This window comes from Saccopteryx leptura, chromosome X (genome assembly GCF_036850995.1).
Source record: "Saccopteryx leptura isolate mSacLep1 chromosome X, mSacLep1_pri_phased_curated, whole genome shotgun sequence".
NCBI classification, from domain to species: Eukaryota; Metazoa; Chordata; class Mammalia; order Chiroptera; family Emballonuridae; genus Saccopteryx; species Saccopteryx leptura.
Genome location: NC_089516.1, coordinates 36372253 through 36389803, shown reverse-complemented (window position 1 = coordinate 36389803; position 17551 = coordinate 36372253). Strand labels below are relative to the sequence as shown.

The following is a 17551-nucleotide window of genomic DNA, read 5'->3' as shown; positions in this document are numbered from 1 at the left end:
ATTGGTAGATTTTTTTCTTTAGCGAACTCAGTGAAAGACTTGAATAAATCCTCCCCTCTTGTTGTCTCTTTCATAGGCAAAACAGCAAAACTTTCCTCACATAGTGTGTCACTGACAGCATACCTTGCAATCACGCTGAACTGTGATAAATGGCTTATGTCTGTTGACTTATCCAAAGCGAGAGAAAAGAATGGTGCTGCATTTATGTCCTGCACTTGTGTTGCCTCAATTTGATTTGCCATCATGATAGTATGATTGTGAACAGTTCTTGCCGACAGAAGCATGTCTTTTATTCATTTGATTATCCTGTCTTTATACAAAAGTCGTCAAAAAGTTCAGAGGCAACATCAGGCATGAATGTTTTGGCATACTCCCCATCTGTGAATAGCTTTCCACTTCTCACAATTGCTAAAGCACCAACAAAGCTAGTTGAATTCCAGTCAACTTGTGGTATCCAAACACGGAGTTGCTGCTGACTAGCTTGCACTCTACACTCTGCTCTTGACATGCTTTCTTCCTGCTGTCCCCTGCTAGATATTTCAATGCAAATGTAGTATGGCATGTGTCAAAGTGCCGCTTTATATTTGTTTCATCGATGCAATTTTATCATTGCGTATTAGACACACTGCAGAACCTCTCTCTCCACAAAGGCGAATTCCTCTGTCCATTCCTACTGAAAAGTATGATACTCCTCATCTTTTTTTCTTTTAGCCATCTTCCTCGTCAAAAGGGTTTCTGCAATTAGCTAGCTGACTACTTTATTAAAAGGAAGGAAGTTTACTTCCTGACCTCATAGCAACCCGTGTACCTTACGCATTATCCAATAAAAATTTGGTGTCCCGGAAGACAGCTGTGATTGGCTCCAGCCACCCGCAACCATGAACATGAGCAGTAGGAAATGAATGGATTGTAATACATGAGAATGTTTTATATTTTTAACGTTATTATTTTTTTATTAAATATTTGTCTGCGAGCCAGATGCAGCCATCAAAAAAGCCACATCTGGCTTGCAAGCCATAGGTTCCTGACCCCTGCTATAGGATATCTTAGGCAGCCACTATCATGTTCCAGCGGGTCAAGTATAAGTTGCTGTCAGTGAGAAACAGAGCAAGTCTATTATGTCTATTGTTATAAATTAGTATTTAACTAGGGCTATGCACTGGAATTTCTTGAGGAGCTTCACACACCACCTAGGACCCACTCCCAGAGGTTGTTATAGTACATCCAGGTTGGAAAAGAAGAATTGAGGGCAGTACATTTTACAACAGCTCCCAGGTGATTTGGAGAAGTATCCCTATCCATACCGAGAACTACTACAGTAGATACGGAACCACTCATCTATTGCTAAAGTCTGAGATTGCACTGCTGTGGATTTTCTGGCATTCATACCACAGCATAGATGAAGACAGAGTTTGTAATGAACTCAAGCCCCTATGACTAGAAACATAATGTCACAACAGAAAAAGCAGAAACTCGGGAGACAGACCTGGGATCAAACCTTAGCTCTGCCACTTAGTTAACCCTGTGAGTTTCTATTTAATCCTCAGTGCAATAGGGGTAAGATTTCTAACTCACAGGTTACCATTAGGATTAGAGAAGAAAACATTCATAAGCCAATAGCACACAATTAAATGCTCAAGAATGTTATTTCACTTTGCCCAACTAAAGTTATCCTACTTCAGGAGAGTCAGGTAGAAACAAAACTGACCACGATTCAGGAAAAGGGGCAAATATAAAAAGAGAGAAAATAATTTTGTAACATTATACTGATTAGTGGGGTAAGTAGGTCGGTAGAGAGCTCCAACAGATAGGATAGAGTATGTGTTAAATAGAGACCATAAATACCAGTTTTGTAAAGTTTACCTTTCACATCTATGGGAGATTACTGGATAGTGGTATTCAACAACCATCAATTTTCAATTTTCAGGGTTTTTTTTTTTATATATATATCAGCCAATTTTTAGGCTCTGGTTAATCTTTATTTCCTAAATAGTCAAAATGAAGTGCTGAAATTCTTATCTCTATTAAAAACAACCAATATGACATACATCATTATTTTTAAAACACAGCACAATAAAAATAAGGACTTCTGTTTAAGGATAGTTAAATTTTGGTTTAAAACAACCATAGCCTGTGTAATGGGAAAGGCAAATTATATTCATTTCTAAAAACAATAAACATTGCAACCCCATAATACTTACCAACATGTGAAGGCCAAACAGTGATATGAGGATGGGAATGATACCAGCCCACAACTCTCATGGGACGACCTGTTAGTTCAGCCAGCCTGTGTGTCTGTCAAGGTATTCTTGTGGGAACAAAATCTGTGATACTAATAAGGGTTCAGAAAGTATCCTGAGGTTTTAAACTGTTTATAACTCAGTATCAATAAAAGAATGAAACAAAGTTGATGCCCAGAATTTCTCAGACTTCACATTTAAAACCAAAGATGTTTCTTTTTTCAAATGGAATCTATTTGATTTCTATTGTTATATATAGTTACACCCTCTTAATCCAATTTAGTTAATGTTTGATTACTCACTCACATACTTATCACTGTGTTATCTGAAAAACTTTCCTAAATCTTTAGAAGTCACATCATTAATATGAGTACTCTTCTATCCTCTCTCTAGCTCCATCCTACTCTCATTTTTGAAAGAGAAACACAAGGTTTTAAAATTTTATTTGATTTCATTGGCAGGCTGCCAATGTCTACAGTAGCAACTATGGTGGTCTCAGAGAACAAATGAACGCAGTTAAGTCCTCCCAATCTGTCTAGAAATAGCCCCCAAATGAACATTTTCCTCCTTTGTTCTAGAAATAAAATTTTCCCATAATTCTGAGACTAACTTAGATAAGAATTCAACTCAGAGATAAGAAGTCCCGTCTGTTACTGGTTACTAAGGATGCTGCTGCTAAAGTATAAAATGCTGCTCACTTCCTTGCAAATTATATTAAAACACAACAATCCTTTCTTTTTTTTTTCTTTTTTTAAGAGAGAGAGAGGAAGGGAGAGAGATGAGAAGCATCAACTTGTAGTTGCAGCACCTTAGTTGTTCATTGATTGCTCTCATATGTGCCCTTGACAGGTGGGAAGGGGGGCTCAAGCCAAGACAGTGACCTCTTGCTTAAGCCAGAAACCTTTTGGCTCAAGCCAGTGACCATCAGTTCATCTCTATGATCCCATGCTCAAGCCAGTGACCCAGTACTAAAGCCGGCAACGTTGGGGTTTCAAATTTGAGTCCTCTGTGTCCCAGGCTGACATTCTGTCCACTGCACTACCACCTGGTCAGGCACAATAACCCCTTCTATACAATTAGGTATGAGAAATAATACTTTTTAGGTAAATTTTTATTTTCAAATGCCAAGAGAAATTACTTAACTGCTCTAAACACATTTCTTCAGCTGCAGACTGGGGGGAAGTCCAGCTCATACAGCAGCGAAGGGTAAACGAGGTAATCCAAGCAAGGTGTTCAGTATCATGCCTTGCATTGAGTAAGTGCTTAACAGACATTCATTGCCATATCAGTATATTAACATAGAACAATGTGCCCAGCCATCCTTTTCCCATTTTGGGACTAGATTAGTTTTAATTTGAAGTTATAATATATAATCACAATAATAAACATATTTTATACAATTATTTTCTGGGAATTTTATTTTAGCAAAGTTTATTTTCATTTGTTTCTTTGCACACTAATTAATGGACTTTCTACTTCTGGCTAAAACAGAAAAACAAGGACTGAACTTATCCTCCTGCCTGAGACAAGCAAACAAACTGGTTTAAGTGAAAAAGGAAGGCCAGTAAATGGGAAGAAAACAAGGTGAGTCCTTGAGAGAACTTCTAGGCCACAGGGCAGGAAGGGGAATTGAAGCGGCACTCAGCTGTGCCCTGGGTTTAGGAGAGAGATGGGACTGTCCAGTAGCTAGAGTTGGCAAAGTCGAGGACGGGAGATGAGAGAGCAGCAGAAGGAAAATACCATGCATATCCACAGAGGGTATTCTACAGAACACTGACCAGCACAAGCATGTGAGGAAACTAAGTGAAGCCGGGGGAAGAAGCACCCAAAAGGTTAAAAGCTTATGATTCTCAGCACTCAAGAAGAACAAGAACTAGTAGCTGTCCCCACTGGCCAGAATGATAAACCTCACAAGTCGGGAGGCATTGGGTAAAGCACTCAGAAGGGTTTTGCCTCAGTAGTGTGGGGAAAAAATGACTCCTATATTGAAAGGGCCCACGCAGCAGATCTTCAGAGCCAGACTCTAGGATCTAACTATTCTGGGTAACCTAACAGCCTGCACAACAAATTTCAAGAATTATGTCTATGCCTGACCAGGTGGTGGCATAGTGGATAGGGCGTCAGACTGGGATGCAGACGACCCAGGTTCAAGACCCCGAGGTTGCCAACCTGAGCGTGGGCTCATCTAGTTTGAGGAAAAGCTCACCAGCTTGCACTCAAGGTCACTGGCTCGAGCAAGGGATTACTTGGTCTGCTGAAGGCCCACGGTCGAGGCACATATGAGAAAGCAATCAATGAACAAACTAAGGTGTCGCAATGTGCAACAAAAAACTGATGATTGATGCTTCTCATCTCTCCGTTCCTGTCTGTCCCTGTCTATCCCTCTCTCTGACTCTCTGTCCCTGTAAAAATAATAATAATAATAATAATTATGTCTATGAATAAGTACAAAGATATTCAGCACCCAAGGAAAAATCATGTGTGGCCTATAACCAAAAATTACCAGGCATTCAGAGAAATAAGAAAATGCAATCCTTACTAAGGAGGTGGAGAACAGATAATTGGTGCCAATGGTAGGACTAACGGTAGGTGTAGGAAAGGCAAAGGGAAAAAAGCCAATGTGAAAAGGTCACATACCACATGATTCCATTTATCAAACATTCTTGAAATGACAACATAGTGCAGGGGTCGGGAAACTTTTTGGCTGAGAGCCATGAATGCCACATATTTTCAAATGTAATTCCGTGAGGGCCATACAACGACCCATGTACATTACGCATTATCCAATAAAAATTTGGTGGTGTCCCGGAGGACAGCTGTGATTGGCTCCAGCCACCCACAACCATGAACATGAGCGGTAGGAAATGAATGGATTATAATACATGAGAATGTTTTATATTTTTAACATTATTTTTTTTATTAAAGATTTGTCTGTGAGCCAGATGCAGCCATCAAAAGAGCCACATCTGGCTCATGAGCCATAGGTTCCCGACCCCTGACATAGTGGCTTCCAGGGGTTGGGGTATGTGTGACTACAGGAGAAGCATGAGGCAGATCTTTCTGGTGATAAAACAGTTCTACATCTTGACTGCTATAGTGGTTACACATATCTATACATGTGACAGAATGGCACAGAATGAAACACATTGATCATTGTCGACCTCCCGTTTCCCATAGTGTACTGTACATTATGTAAAATGCCACCTTCAGAGGAAACTTGGGTGAAGGGCACAGGACCTTTCTATACTATCTCTGCAACTTCCAATGAATTTATAATTATTTTAAAATAAAGAATTTTTAAAAAAAGGTACACATCATAAAAACAGATTGCTACATCTGATTATATAAAACTGCAAAAACAGTTTGGACAAAAACACATATACAATGAATAAGCTGAGAAAAACCATTATCCTTATCACAAAGGGCTATTTCCTTAACATATAGAGTACCTATAAATTAAGAAAAAGATTTCAAAATAAGTAGAAAAATGGACAAAGGAAATAACCTGATAATTTAGGAAAAAATACAAAGGACTCTAAAAAATTAAAAGTTGATCAAATTTACTCAAAGTTAAAGAATGCTACTTACAACTGCAAAAAAGAGATATAATTACAGGTTGGCAACAATCAAAAACTTTGATCTACCAGGGCCTAGTAACACAAAACCCCCCACAGAAGTCTGATTGCACACGTTTGTACACTTGTGGGGAAACCGGCACTCACGCACACTGCTAACAGGCACACTGAGACAACAGTGGAGCTACAAGGACATGTGGCCCGCAATTTCACTCTAGGAATTGGTCCTACAGACACATGCACACATCTGTGACATGCAGTGTATGTTAAATAATTCTAAAAAAAGAAACTATTCATGTTTCTGTATTCATAGAATTCATCTATGAGAATACATGAAAACCTGATAACCCCACTTATGTCCAGGGAGGGACCGTGGGGAAACTGCGGTACCGAGGTTGGAGGAAACTACTTATTTTGTGTACTCTTTTGTTCCTTTTTAAATTTACACTATGCATATATTTTTAAATGTTACTTTTGAATTGACTACAAGATTTACCATAATCCAAAGGATGGATAACTTACTAAAACTATTGATGCAAATTTAAGTTGCTATATAGCTGAGCTATGAAGTCCAGATCATAGGAAGCAAATGTCCCATTTGGTCACTCTTTGGTTGTACATGGGATATTGCATTCAGTTCTTGCATTTTCTTTGAGAGGCAGCCTCGAAAAGAATCTTTCCAAACAATAGAGACCAAGATAGTAAGAAGCTTAGGAATTAAATGATACTAGGAAAATTAGGGAAGGGGGCAGAGGGGACTGAAGGGGGGAGGGGGAGGAAGGGACTCTCCACAGAGTTCGTTGTTACGGGACTTGACCTTGGCATCTTTTCGCATTTAAGAGCAAGAATGTTAGAATTTTTAATTCTTCCGATAAAAGCCACTCAAAAGGAGAAGTAGACAAAAATTCTGATATTAACCAAGCAGTTGGATCTAAAGGGTAAATATGAAAACTGGGAAAAGAGGCCAGGAAGAAAACCTGTGAAATCTCCTAAAGCAGGCTAAGGTAGCAAAGAGAGGAGCCTGGCCTAGAAACCCCAGAGCACGGAAAAGCTTCTTATCAACCAATAAGGATATCTCTGCCTCTGTCGAGGCCGCAGATAGCTGCTCTGGAGAAATTTCCACTCGATCCTTCCTCTTATCAGAACGCCGCAAGATGATGACAGAATGAATGTGAACAATTCGGACGGTGTCCATCTAAAGGAAAATTAACAGAAATGTTTACTTCGGTTTCTCTCCAATATCTCCCCCTGCAATTATAAAATTGCACTGTGTTATGTTATCAGGTTAAAGATACCATTTTAGAAAACGAACATTTTTCTCATGAATAGTGGAATGTTTCAATTAAAAGACATTCAAACTCGGCCCTGGCCGGTTGGCTCAGTGGTAGAGCGTCGGCCTAGCGTGCGGAGGACCCGGGTTCGATTCCCGGCCAGGGCACACAGGAGAAGCGCCCATTTGCTTCTCCACCCCTCCGCCGCGCTTTCCTCTCTGTCTCTCTCTTCCCCTCCCGCAGCCAAGGCTCCATTGGAGCAAAGATGGCCCGGGCGCTGGGGATGGCTCTGTGGCCTCTGCCTCAGGCGCTAGAGTGGCTCTGGTCGCAATATGGCGACGCCCAGGATGGGCAGAGCATCGCCCCCTGGTGGGCAGAGCGTCGCCCCATGGTGGGCGTGCCGGGTGGATCCCGGTCGGGCGCATGCGGGAGTCTGTCTGACTATCTCTCCCTGTTTCCAGCTTCAGAAAAATGAAAAAAAAAAAAAAAAAAAGACATTCAAACTCAATATACACATTTCAAGACAAAAATATTAAAGCTAATATTTAGATCAAGGAAGGACTTTTTGAATGACTACTGATGGTCATTTGATTCACAGCTATGTACAAGACACTGTCATACAAAAGAATACAAATCAGAGGACTGAAAAGTCAAGTGTTCAAAATGTGAACAATCTGGTTGAGCAGCAAATAGCATACATGAAACTACACTAAAATAATGTAGTAAACTAATGCTACAGAAGCTCAGAGGAGTCACTTAGATTAGAAAAAAAAATCTTCATAGAAAAGGCAGACAAGGCCCTGGCCAGTTGGCTCAGCGGTAGAGCATCGGCCTGGTGTGTGGGGGACCCGGGTTCGATTCCTGGCCAGGGCACATAGGAGAAGCGCCCATTTGCTTCTCCACCCCCCCTCCTTCCTCTCTGTCTCTCTCTTCCCCTCCCGCAGCCAAGGCTCCATTGGAGCAAAGATGGCCCGGGCGCTGGGGATGGCTCCTTGGCCTCTGCCCCAGGCGCTAGAGTGACTCTGGTCGCAGCAGAGTGATGCTCTGGAGGGGCAGAGCATCGCCTCCTGGTGGGCAGAGCGTTGCCCCTGGTGGGCGTGCCGGGTGGATCCTGGTCGGGCGTATGCGGGAGTCTGTCTGACTGTCTCTCCCTGTTTCCAGCTTCAGAAAAATACAAAAAAAAAAAAATACAAAAAAAAAAAAAAAGGAAAGGCAGACAGCTGTATGTATTTCCTAACTGCTGTGTGTGTGTGTGTGTGTGTGTGTGTGTGTGTTTAGATGCCAAATGGATGTGACAGAAAACTTAAGATAGAATGGCAGACAGTAAGGCTAAGGAAGAAAGATATGAAAGTAAAAATGTGCAGGACCTCAAATGCCAAGCCATGATCTGCAGGATGAACTGGATGGAAGGAAATTATTTCAGATAGCCTGGACAGGAGGCTATGATAAAGTACTGGAATAACTGGATGGCAGAGATGGAAGAAACAGATTCGAGATTCATTAAGAAGGAAAAATCCACCTTACCAGGCGGTGGCGCAGTGGATAGAGCGTCCGACTGGGATGCGGAGGACCCAGGTTCGAGACCCTGAGGTCACCTGCTTAAGCGTGGCTCATCTGGTTTGAGCAAAGCTCACCAGCTCGGACCCAAGGTCGCTGGCTCGAGCAAGGGGTTACTTGGTCTGCTGAAGGCCCACAGTCAAGGCACATATGAGAAAGCAATCAATGAACAACTAAGGTCTCGCATCGAAAAACTGATGATTGATGCTTCTCATCTCTCTCCGTTCCTGTCTATCCCTCTCTCTGACTCTCTCACTGTCCCTGAAAAAAAAAAAGAAGGAAAAATCCACAAGATTTGGTAGCTTATGCATCATTGGTGATAGAGGTCAGGAAATTGTCAAGGATGACTCTAAAGTTTAAAGGTTGAAATGGTGAAACATGGGAGGCAGATCTAAGTTTAGCAAGGATCAGGAAGGAAGATAAGCTTGTTTTCAGATGTGCTCAGCTGGGATGAGAGGATGTAAATAAAATAAGGAACAAACAGTGTGGAGAGAGGGCACAGAGGGCCAGGCCTAAATCACGAAGGTTACCCAAATTTTGGAATAGGATACAACAAAAGGAGCCAGGGAACAAGACAGAGGAGTCAAAATCAAGACAAATAAATGCTAAAAAAGTTCAGGGGAAAAGATGGGTGTAGCACTGACAGAGGTTGCAGGGACATGGGTAAAATCTAAGAGGAGGCCCTGGCCGGTTGGCTCAGTGGTACAGCGTCGACCTGGCGTGCAGAGGTCTCGGGTTCGATTCCCGGCCAGGGCACACAGGAGAAGCGCCCATCTGCTTCTCCATCCCTCCCCCTCTCCTTCCTCTCTCTCTCTTTCCCTCCCGCAGCCAAGACTCCATTGGAGCAAAGATGGCCCGGGCGCTGGGGATGGCTCCTTGGCCTCTGCCCCAGGCACTAGAGTGGCTCTGGTCGCAACAGAGCGACGCCCCGGAGGGGCAGAGCATCGCCCCCTGGTGAGCAGAGCGTAGCCCCTGGTGGGCGTGCCGGGTGGATCCCGGTCGGGCGGATCCCGGTCGGGCACATGCAGGAGTCTGTCTGACTGTCTCTCCCCGTTTCCAGCTTCAGAAAAATACAAAAAAAAAATCTAAGAGGATACTTTTGGAGTAAGCTACATACACAGTGCAGTACAGCAGCCATTATACAAATGTAGCTGAGCCAGAAATGTGGACCCCTTTCATGCTTTTTTCTACCTGATGAACTCTTTCTTTCATAGCCTATAAATTCCTTTTAATGAGCCTTTAAATGCTCATCCTATAAAGAATCAATCATTCCTACCATATGATGTTTGAAATAATACAAATACACATCTTTGCTAGAGCTTATATTATGTTGTGTTCTATTTGTTGACATGATTTCCTCCTTTACTAGAATGTAACATTCTATGGATAGTGAATGCATTTTAGTTATGTTTTTACCCCCGTGACTGTCCAGTGTCAGGCAGGCACAGAGTACATAATATAGAAAATCAAAAGCAGAGACAAAAAGACACTTGACCAAGGAGCAGCAAGATAAAGAGCTTACTTTTCATTATAGTTTTGATTTATATTTCCCTAATAGCTGGTGAAGTTGAGCACCTTTTCATATAACTGTGTGTCATGTGTATGTCTTCTTGGTTCTCTGCCAAATTTTTAATTGGATTGTTTTGTGTGTGTGTGTGTGTGTGTGTGTGTGTGTGTGTGTGTGTGTTACTTTGTATAACTTCTTTGTATTCTGGATATTAACCCCTTGTTGGAGCTGTGATTTGCAAATATCTTTTCCCATTCAGTTGGCTGCCTTTTTGTTGTGTTGGTGGTTTCTTTTGCTGTGCAGAAGCTTTTGAGTTTGATACAGCCCCATTCATTTATTTTTCCTTTTACTTTCCTTGCCTTTGGGGTCAAATTCATAAAATCCTCTCTAGGAACAAGGCCCGTAAGTTTAGTACCTATGTTTTGTCTATGTAATTTATTATTTCAGGCCTTATATTTAGGTCTTCGATTTATTTTGGTTAATTTTTGTGCATGGGAACAAACTGTAGTCTAATTTCATTCTTCTGCATGTGGCTTTCCAATACTCCAAGCACCATTTATGGAAGACACTTTCTTTTCTTCACTGTACCACCTCATAGCTGTTAGAAAGGCTATTATCAACAAGACAAGTGATAAGAAGGTCTGAACAGGTTGTGGAGAAAAAGGAACCCTCAGTCACTGCTGGTGGGAATGGAAAGAATGGAAATGGGTACAGCTACTATGAAAAACAATACAGAGGTTCCTCAACAAACTAAGAATAGAGCCACCACAGGACCCAGCAATCCCTCTTCTGGGTATGTACTCAAAAAACTTGAAAATATTTATTTGCAAAGATATACATACCCCTATGTTAATTACAACATTACTACTCATGATGGTCAAGACATGAAAACAACTGATGTATCCCTCAATAGATTATTGGATAAAAAGGTGTGACACATATATACAATGGAATACTACTCAGCCATAAGAAAACACAAAATAGGCCTGACCAGGTGGTGGCGCAGTGGATAGAGCATCAGACTGGGATGCCGAGGACCCAGGTTCGAGACCCCAAGGTCACCAGCTTGAGCGTGGGCTCATCTGGTTTGAGCAAAGCTCACCAGCTTGGACCCAAGGTCGCTGGCTCGAGCAAGGGGTTACTCGGTCTGCTTAAGACCTGCAGTCAAGGCACATATGAGAAAGCAATCAATGAACAACTAAGATGTCGCAATGTGCAATGAAAAACTAATGATTGATGATTCTCATCTCTCCATTCCTGTCTGTCTGTCCCTGTCTATCCCTCTCTCTGACTCTGTCTCTGTAAACAAAAAAAGAAAAAGAAAAGATGAAACACTGCCATTTGCAACAACATGGATGGACCTTGAGAATATCATGTTAAGTGAAGAAAGTCAGAAAAAGTCAAGAACCATATGATTTCACTCATATGTAGGACATAAAACTGAAAGCAACAAACAAACAACAGAAACAAACAAAAACTCAGACATAGTCAATAGTACGGTGGTTACTAGAGGGGAACATGGGTATAGAAAGTTAAAGGGGGTCAAAACTATGACGATGAAAAGAGACTTGACTGTGGGTGGTGGGCACACATGCAATATATAAATGATGTATCATAGACTTGCACTCGAAACCTATATAATTATATTAATCAATGTCACCTTAATAAATTTAATTTTTTAAAAAAGAGCTGACTTTTCAGCAGAAACAATCAAAGCCTAAAGGGAATGGGGTTATTATAAGTTAGAGTGCAAATAGAAAAGATCTGCCAACTGATAATTCTATATTTAAAGATACAACTTTTGGAAATTAAGGCAAAATAAAGACATTTTCAGATGCAAAAAAAAAACTGATAGAATTCAAGCTCTGGCCAAATAGCTGAGTTGGGCCCTGGCCAGTTGGCTCAGTGGTAGAGCGTCGGCCTGGCGTGTAGAAGTCCCGGGTTCGATTCCCGGCCAGGGCACACAGGAGAAGCGCCCATCTGCTTCTCCACCCCTCCCCCTCTCCTTCCTCTCTGTCTCTCTCTTCCCCTCCCACAGCGAAGCTCCATTGGAGCAAAGATGGCCCGGGCGCTGGGGATGGCTCCTTGGCCTCTGCCCCAGGTGCTAGAGTGGCTCTGGTCACAACAGAGCGACCCGCCCCCCGGAGGGGCAGAGCGTCGCCCCCTGGTGGGCATACCGGGTGGATCCCGGTCGGGCGCATGTGGGAGTCTGTCTGACTGTCTCTCCCCGTTTCCAGCTTCAGAAAAATACAAAAAAAAAAAAACAACAACAAATAGCTGAGTTGGCTAGAGCACCATCTCAAAGCACAGAGGTTGCCAGCTCAATCCCCAATCAGAGCACATAAAGGAACAGATGTTCCTGTCTCTCTCCCTCTCTCTAAAATCAATAAAAGACATTAAAAAATCTTAAAAATTGATATAATTTGTAATCAGCACAGAAATAGTAAAGAGAGTTATTCAGGCAGAAGGAAAATCTCACATATGAAGAAAGAAATGAAGAACACTGTAAAAGGTAAAATATGTATATAAATACAAATGAATACTAATTGTACAAAACAGTAATAACAATGTCATATGGGGTATAAAATATCCACAGAATTAAAATGCATGACAACAATAACCCAAAAGTTAGGAGGGTGTAAATGTAATTAAAGTATTCTTAGGTGGTAGTATGATCAGGGAAATGGTAAAAATAGCCATTTGTATTAGACTACCAAGTCAAGAATACATATTATTATATGTAGGATAAGCATTAAAAAGAAAATAAAAATGTGTTATAACTAATTAATAGAGGGTCAAAATGGAGTAATAAAACATAGCTGAGGAATCCAAAAGAAGGCAAGAACAGAAGACAAAAACATTAAACAAAGTAGGTCAAATAGAAAGCAAAAAGACGGCAGATAGCAACAATAACCCAGATATGCCAAAAATTACAATAAATATAATTGGATGAAATACTCCAATTAAAAAGATAATCAGGCTGCATGATTTGGGTCAGATATGCTCCGTGCCTGTCATATGTGGCCAGCATATTAATAAATATCCTTTTAATAAAACCCTTCAAAATTCATCTGGACTTGGTGTCTCTACATAAACCCGTGGAAGTGAGGTATGGTACTTTACAACATTTGGGGGTACGGTACTTTACATTTGGGGGCTTGTCCAGGATCTGGTGTTCCTCTTCACCGGGTAGAGACACCTTGAATTGGCTGGTTTCTCTGGGGACTGCCCAAACCTGATGGAATCTAAAGAGGCACCACCTGAGACGTTTTCAGGGCTCCCTGTTTTTCTGTAGGGTTCGGACAGTTCTTCGGCAGATGCCTCCCGGTTCCCAAATTCTACAATTTGGACAATTCGGCAGAGAAATCAAGGAGGTAGGTAACGCAACTCTTTTGCTTTACTGAAGTCTAGCTAGCTTTTCTGTTTGGGACTAGTATGTAGGTAAAGCAGTAGGTAAAGTAACTCTTTTTCTTTACTAAATTCTAGCTTTTCGTCTATTCTGAATTCTTGCTTTGCTGTTTGTGACTCTGGAGATGTGTAGGTAAGGCAAATATTTTGCTTTGCTGTTTGTGACTCCAGAGATATGTAGGTAAGGCAGATATTCTTTTTTCCTATTCGGGACTCTGGAGGTGTGTAGGTAAAACCAATCTTCTGCCTCACTGTTCGGGACTAGTCTGTCTGTCTGGATCTGCTGTACAGGGATTGGACGCAATCTTACTCATGCAATGGGCTCTCCAAGATCGAGACATTGGTGAAGAGTTTTGGGCCCTGTCTTAGGGTTATCTGGGACGCATCTGGTTGTACTCTGGAAGAGGCATCTGTTTGTGTTTGCACATTTGTTCGTGCACTAGGAAGACCATTAGGGGGACTAAGTTAACCCTGAACTTCTGGAGACATCTGGTTGTACTCTCAGAGAAAGACCTGAGTGGGGACATTTGGTGGTACCACATTTGGGGGTGCTCTCAGGAAGAGACTTGAGTAGGGACTGAGTTAATACTGAGCTGATCAGTCCTGTCTCCGGACTTCCAGGGACACCTTCGTGTTTGTCTAAATCTCAGTCTTTGTTTTTAATGTTTCTGTCTAAAAACCCCTGAGTGAATTGTGTGTAAGTGGAAATCTCTGGTGCTGGAGCCTAAGCCCATCCTTCCAGGGATGCAGCCTGCAAGCACTTGAGAGGCCACTAGGAGGAACCCTTCCCTTGTCGATTGAGCTGTGTGCTTAATGTTTCAATGATTTGTTCTGTCTCTTTGTTTGCCAGGAAAAATCTCTGGTATAATTTTAATTGGAGTAAGTTATTTAAATTTTTTTTTTACAGAGACAGATAGAGAGTCAGAGAGAAGGACAGACAGACAGGAATGGAGAGAGATGAGAAGCATCAATCATCAGTTTTTCGTTATGACACCTTAGTTGTTCATTGATTGCTTTCTCATATGTGTCTTGACCACGGGCCTTCAGCAGACTGAGTAACCCCTTGCTCGAGCCAGCGACCTTGGGTCCAAGCTGGTGAGCTTTTGCTCAAACCAGATGAGCCCGTGCTCAAGCTGGCAACCTTGATGTCTCTAACCTGGGTCCTCCACATACCAGTCCGATGCTCTTTCCACTGCACCACCACCTGGTCGGGCCGTTTAATTTTTTTAATTTATGATTTGTGTGTGTGAAGTCTTTGTTTAATGTTTAAATGTGTCTGATTTTAAGGCCTGGCTTAAGTTCTTATATCAAAAATTGGGAATTTCTGGCTTAAAACTAGAGGGCAATCTTAAATGGTGAATTGTCTGTACTGTAGATTCTTTGTTCGTTTGAGAAATTTCTTGTGACATTTCATGGTTTGTGTCTCCCTTTCCCCTCAGAGCCACTACATATCTTTTCTTGGATCCAAGACCTCTGGCTTTAGGGCACTCTGTTAGATTTCTCCCCTGAAGAAATTATTCTCTTCTGTTGGCTTCTTCCCCTTGTCTTGTGTAATAATTAATACCTCTATAGTCAAACATCCTTTATTCTGGGTGCTAGTTATTATCTGTCTTATCTTTTTGCTTTTATTAATGTGCTAATTCCTGCATTCTCACAGATAGTTTCAATTTTGTAAATCGGTGGCCCTAGCTATTAAATATGGGAGGAGGGCCCAGTACACAAAAGACCCCCTTAGGTAGTTTCCTAAAGTACTTTCAAGAAGCTTATGGAGACAACCATGGATAGGGTATTAAATGATCCAAGAAAAAGTTTCGCACTCGCTGTGAATCAGAATGGCCCACCTTCAGGGTTGGATGGTCATCAGCCAGAACTTTTAACCCCGGCTAGTAAGGGAAGTTTGGAACATCATAACTGAGGATCCAGGCAACCCAGATCAGTTTCCATACATTGATCAATGGCTAAATTTAACAATGAATTTGCCACAATGGCTAAAAGTATGCTCCATACTAAGAGAGTGCCATGTCTTCCTAGTCAGGCCAGATTTGAGTCTGAAACAGGATAAAAGAATAACTAAAGTAACAATAACAGCACTTTTAGAAATGAACTCTTTTAAGGACAAAGGGCCCCTAGGGGAGCGAAATAAAGGAGGGGGGGGGGAAGAATAATCAGACTGGATTAAAAAACTGTATGTTGGACCTGGCCAGTTGGCTCTGTGATAGAGCATCAGCCTGGAATATGGAAGTCCCAAGTTTGATTCCTAGTCAGGGTACACAGGAGAAGCGACCATTTGCTTCTCCAGCCCACCCCGTTCTCTCTTTTTCTCTCTTCTCCTCCTGTAGCCATGGCTTGATCAATTCAAGTGCACTGGCCTGGGGTGCTGAGGATGGTTCCATGGAGCCTCTGCTTCAGGCGCTAAAAACACCTCAGTTGCAAGCATGGCCCCAGATGTGGGTCGCCAGGTCTATCATGGTCAGGGCACAAGTGGGAGTCTGTCTCTCTATCTCCCCTCCTCTCACTTGGAAAAGAAAAAAAAAACTATATTTTGCTAATAAGAGACATTTTAAATATTAGTACACAGACAGGCTAAAAATTAAAAAAAGGATAAAGATATGCCATGTCAACACTAACTAAAAAGATAAGGGCACTAAATTCATGAAATTTAATATCGATTTGGATGGAACAAATTGACATAGAATTCAAGATAAGGGAATAAATTCTTGGAAAATAAATTATGTCATTAAGATTGGAAATGTATATTAGTAGGAGTTGATGCCAACAGTGAATATTCTCTCTCTCTCTGGTCAGAGAGGTTTCAGTGCCTAAAAGGAGTAAGCAAAAAAAAATTCAAGATAGGATGGCGAGATCAGCCCAGGAATAAGTGAAAAACTAAATAAAACAAGCACAAATAGAGGCCACAAAGGACTGACAGATGTCCCTGAAAGCTACAGGTAACTGAAGGGCCTGAGGAAGATTTATGGTCATAGTCACATAAGATAGTCCAGCTTGGTTAGATTGGACACTATACCTTTTTAGTCTGGAATTAAGGTACTAAAACCCAGTTCCTTTTGTCCTGTGTGTTGGTACAGATCAAGGGTCTGAAAACTATCATCTGTCTGGCTTCCTTTGGGCCAAATCTGGCCACATTCATTCAAGTATTGCAGCTGCTTTTATGGTATAATGGCAAAGTTGAGTAACTGCAACAGAGCCTGCCTGACTCACAAAACTAAAAATATTTAACATCTGGCCCTTTCCTCAAAATCTGTACCTCCTGGCATGGCTTTCCATGGATAATGGGCAGGTAACACTAATTTTCTATTGTAGGGTATGTACATTCATTCATACAACATGCATCTACTAAATATATACTATATGGGAGGTATTACATGATGGCCTAAGTACATAATGCTAACAGAATACAGTAGTCATACCCAAGAAGACAAGTAAACAACTCCTTGACAAAATTTTAGCACTGTAATAGATATGCTGAAGTAACTAGCATACCACAGAGGAGGCTATCTAACCTAGCCTACAGGTCAGGAAGGTTACTTACAGGCGGCAAGTAGAACCTGGGCTGAACTGCCAGAGATTAGTTGCTAACCAAGCAGAGAAGAGAGAAACAGTCCATGCATAATAATACCGAGCAGATGCGAAACAGCATAGCATATCTGGAAACTGACATAATTTACATAGTTAGAACTTGGGTCCATGTAAAGCAATGGTTCTCAACCTTTCTAATGCCGTGACCCAGCAATACAGTTCCTCATGTTGTGGTGACCCCAAACCAAAAAATAATTTTGGTGGCTACTTCATAACTGTAATTTTGCTACAGTTTTATGATTTGGAATGTAAATACCTGATATGCATTATGTATTTTCCGATGGCTTTAGGTGACCTCGCTGGGGTCACGACCCACAGGTTGAGAACCGCTGATGTAAAGAAATGTAAAAAGATAAACAGAAATGAGATCATAATGGGCCCTGAATGCTTAATGAG

At 41.6% G+C, this 17551-nt stretch overlaps 1 protein-coding gene across 1 annotated transcript in view; it reads right to left on the bottom strand.

Annotated features, from left to right (window-relative positions):
- The window catches only part of BRCC3 (BRCA1/BRCA2-containing complex subunit 3), a 64466-nt gene that overhangs the window by 42511 nt on the left and 4404 nt on the right, over positions 1-17551 (bottom strand). Inside the window, exons 4-5 of the mRNA XM_066356058.1 lie at positions 6891-7010; positions 2202-2289 (exon numbers count right to left, since the gene is read on the bottom strand). Coding sequence (XP_066212155.1) covers positions 2202-2289; positions 6891-7010 — 208 coding nt within the window. The remainder of the gene's footprint in view (positions 1-2201; positions 2290-6890; positions 7011-17551) is intronic.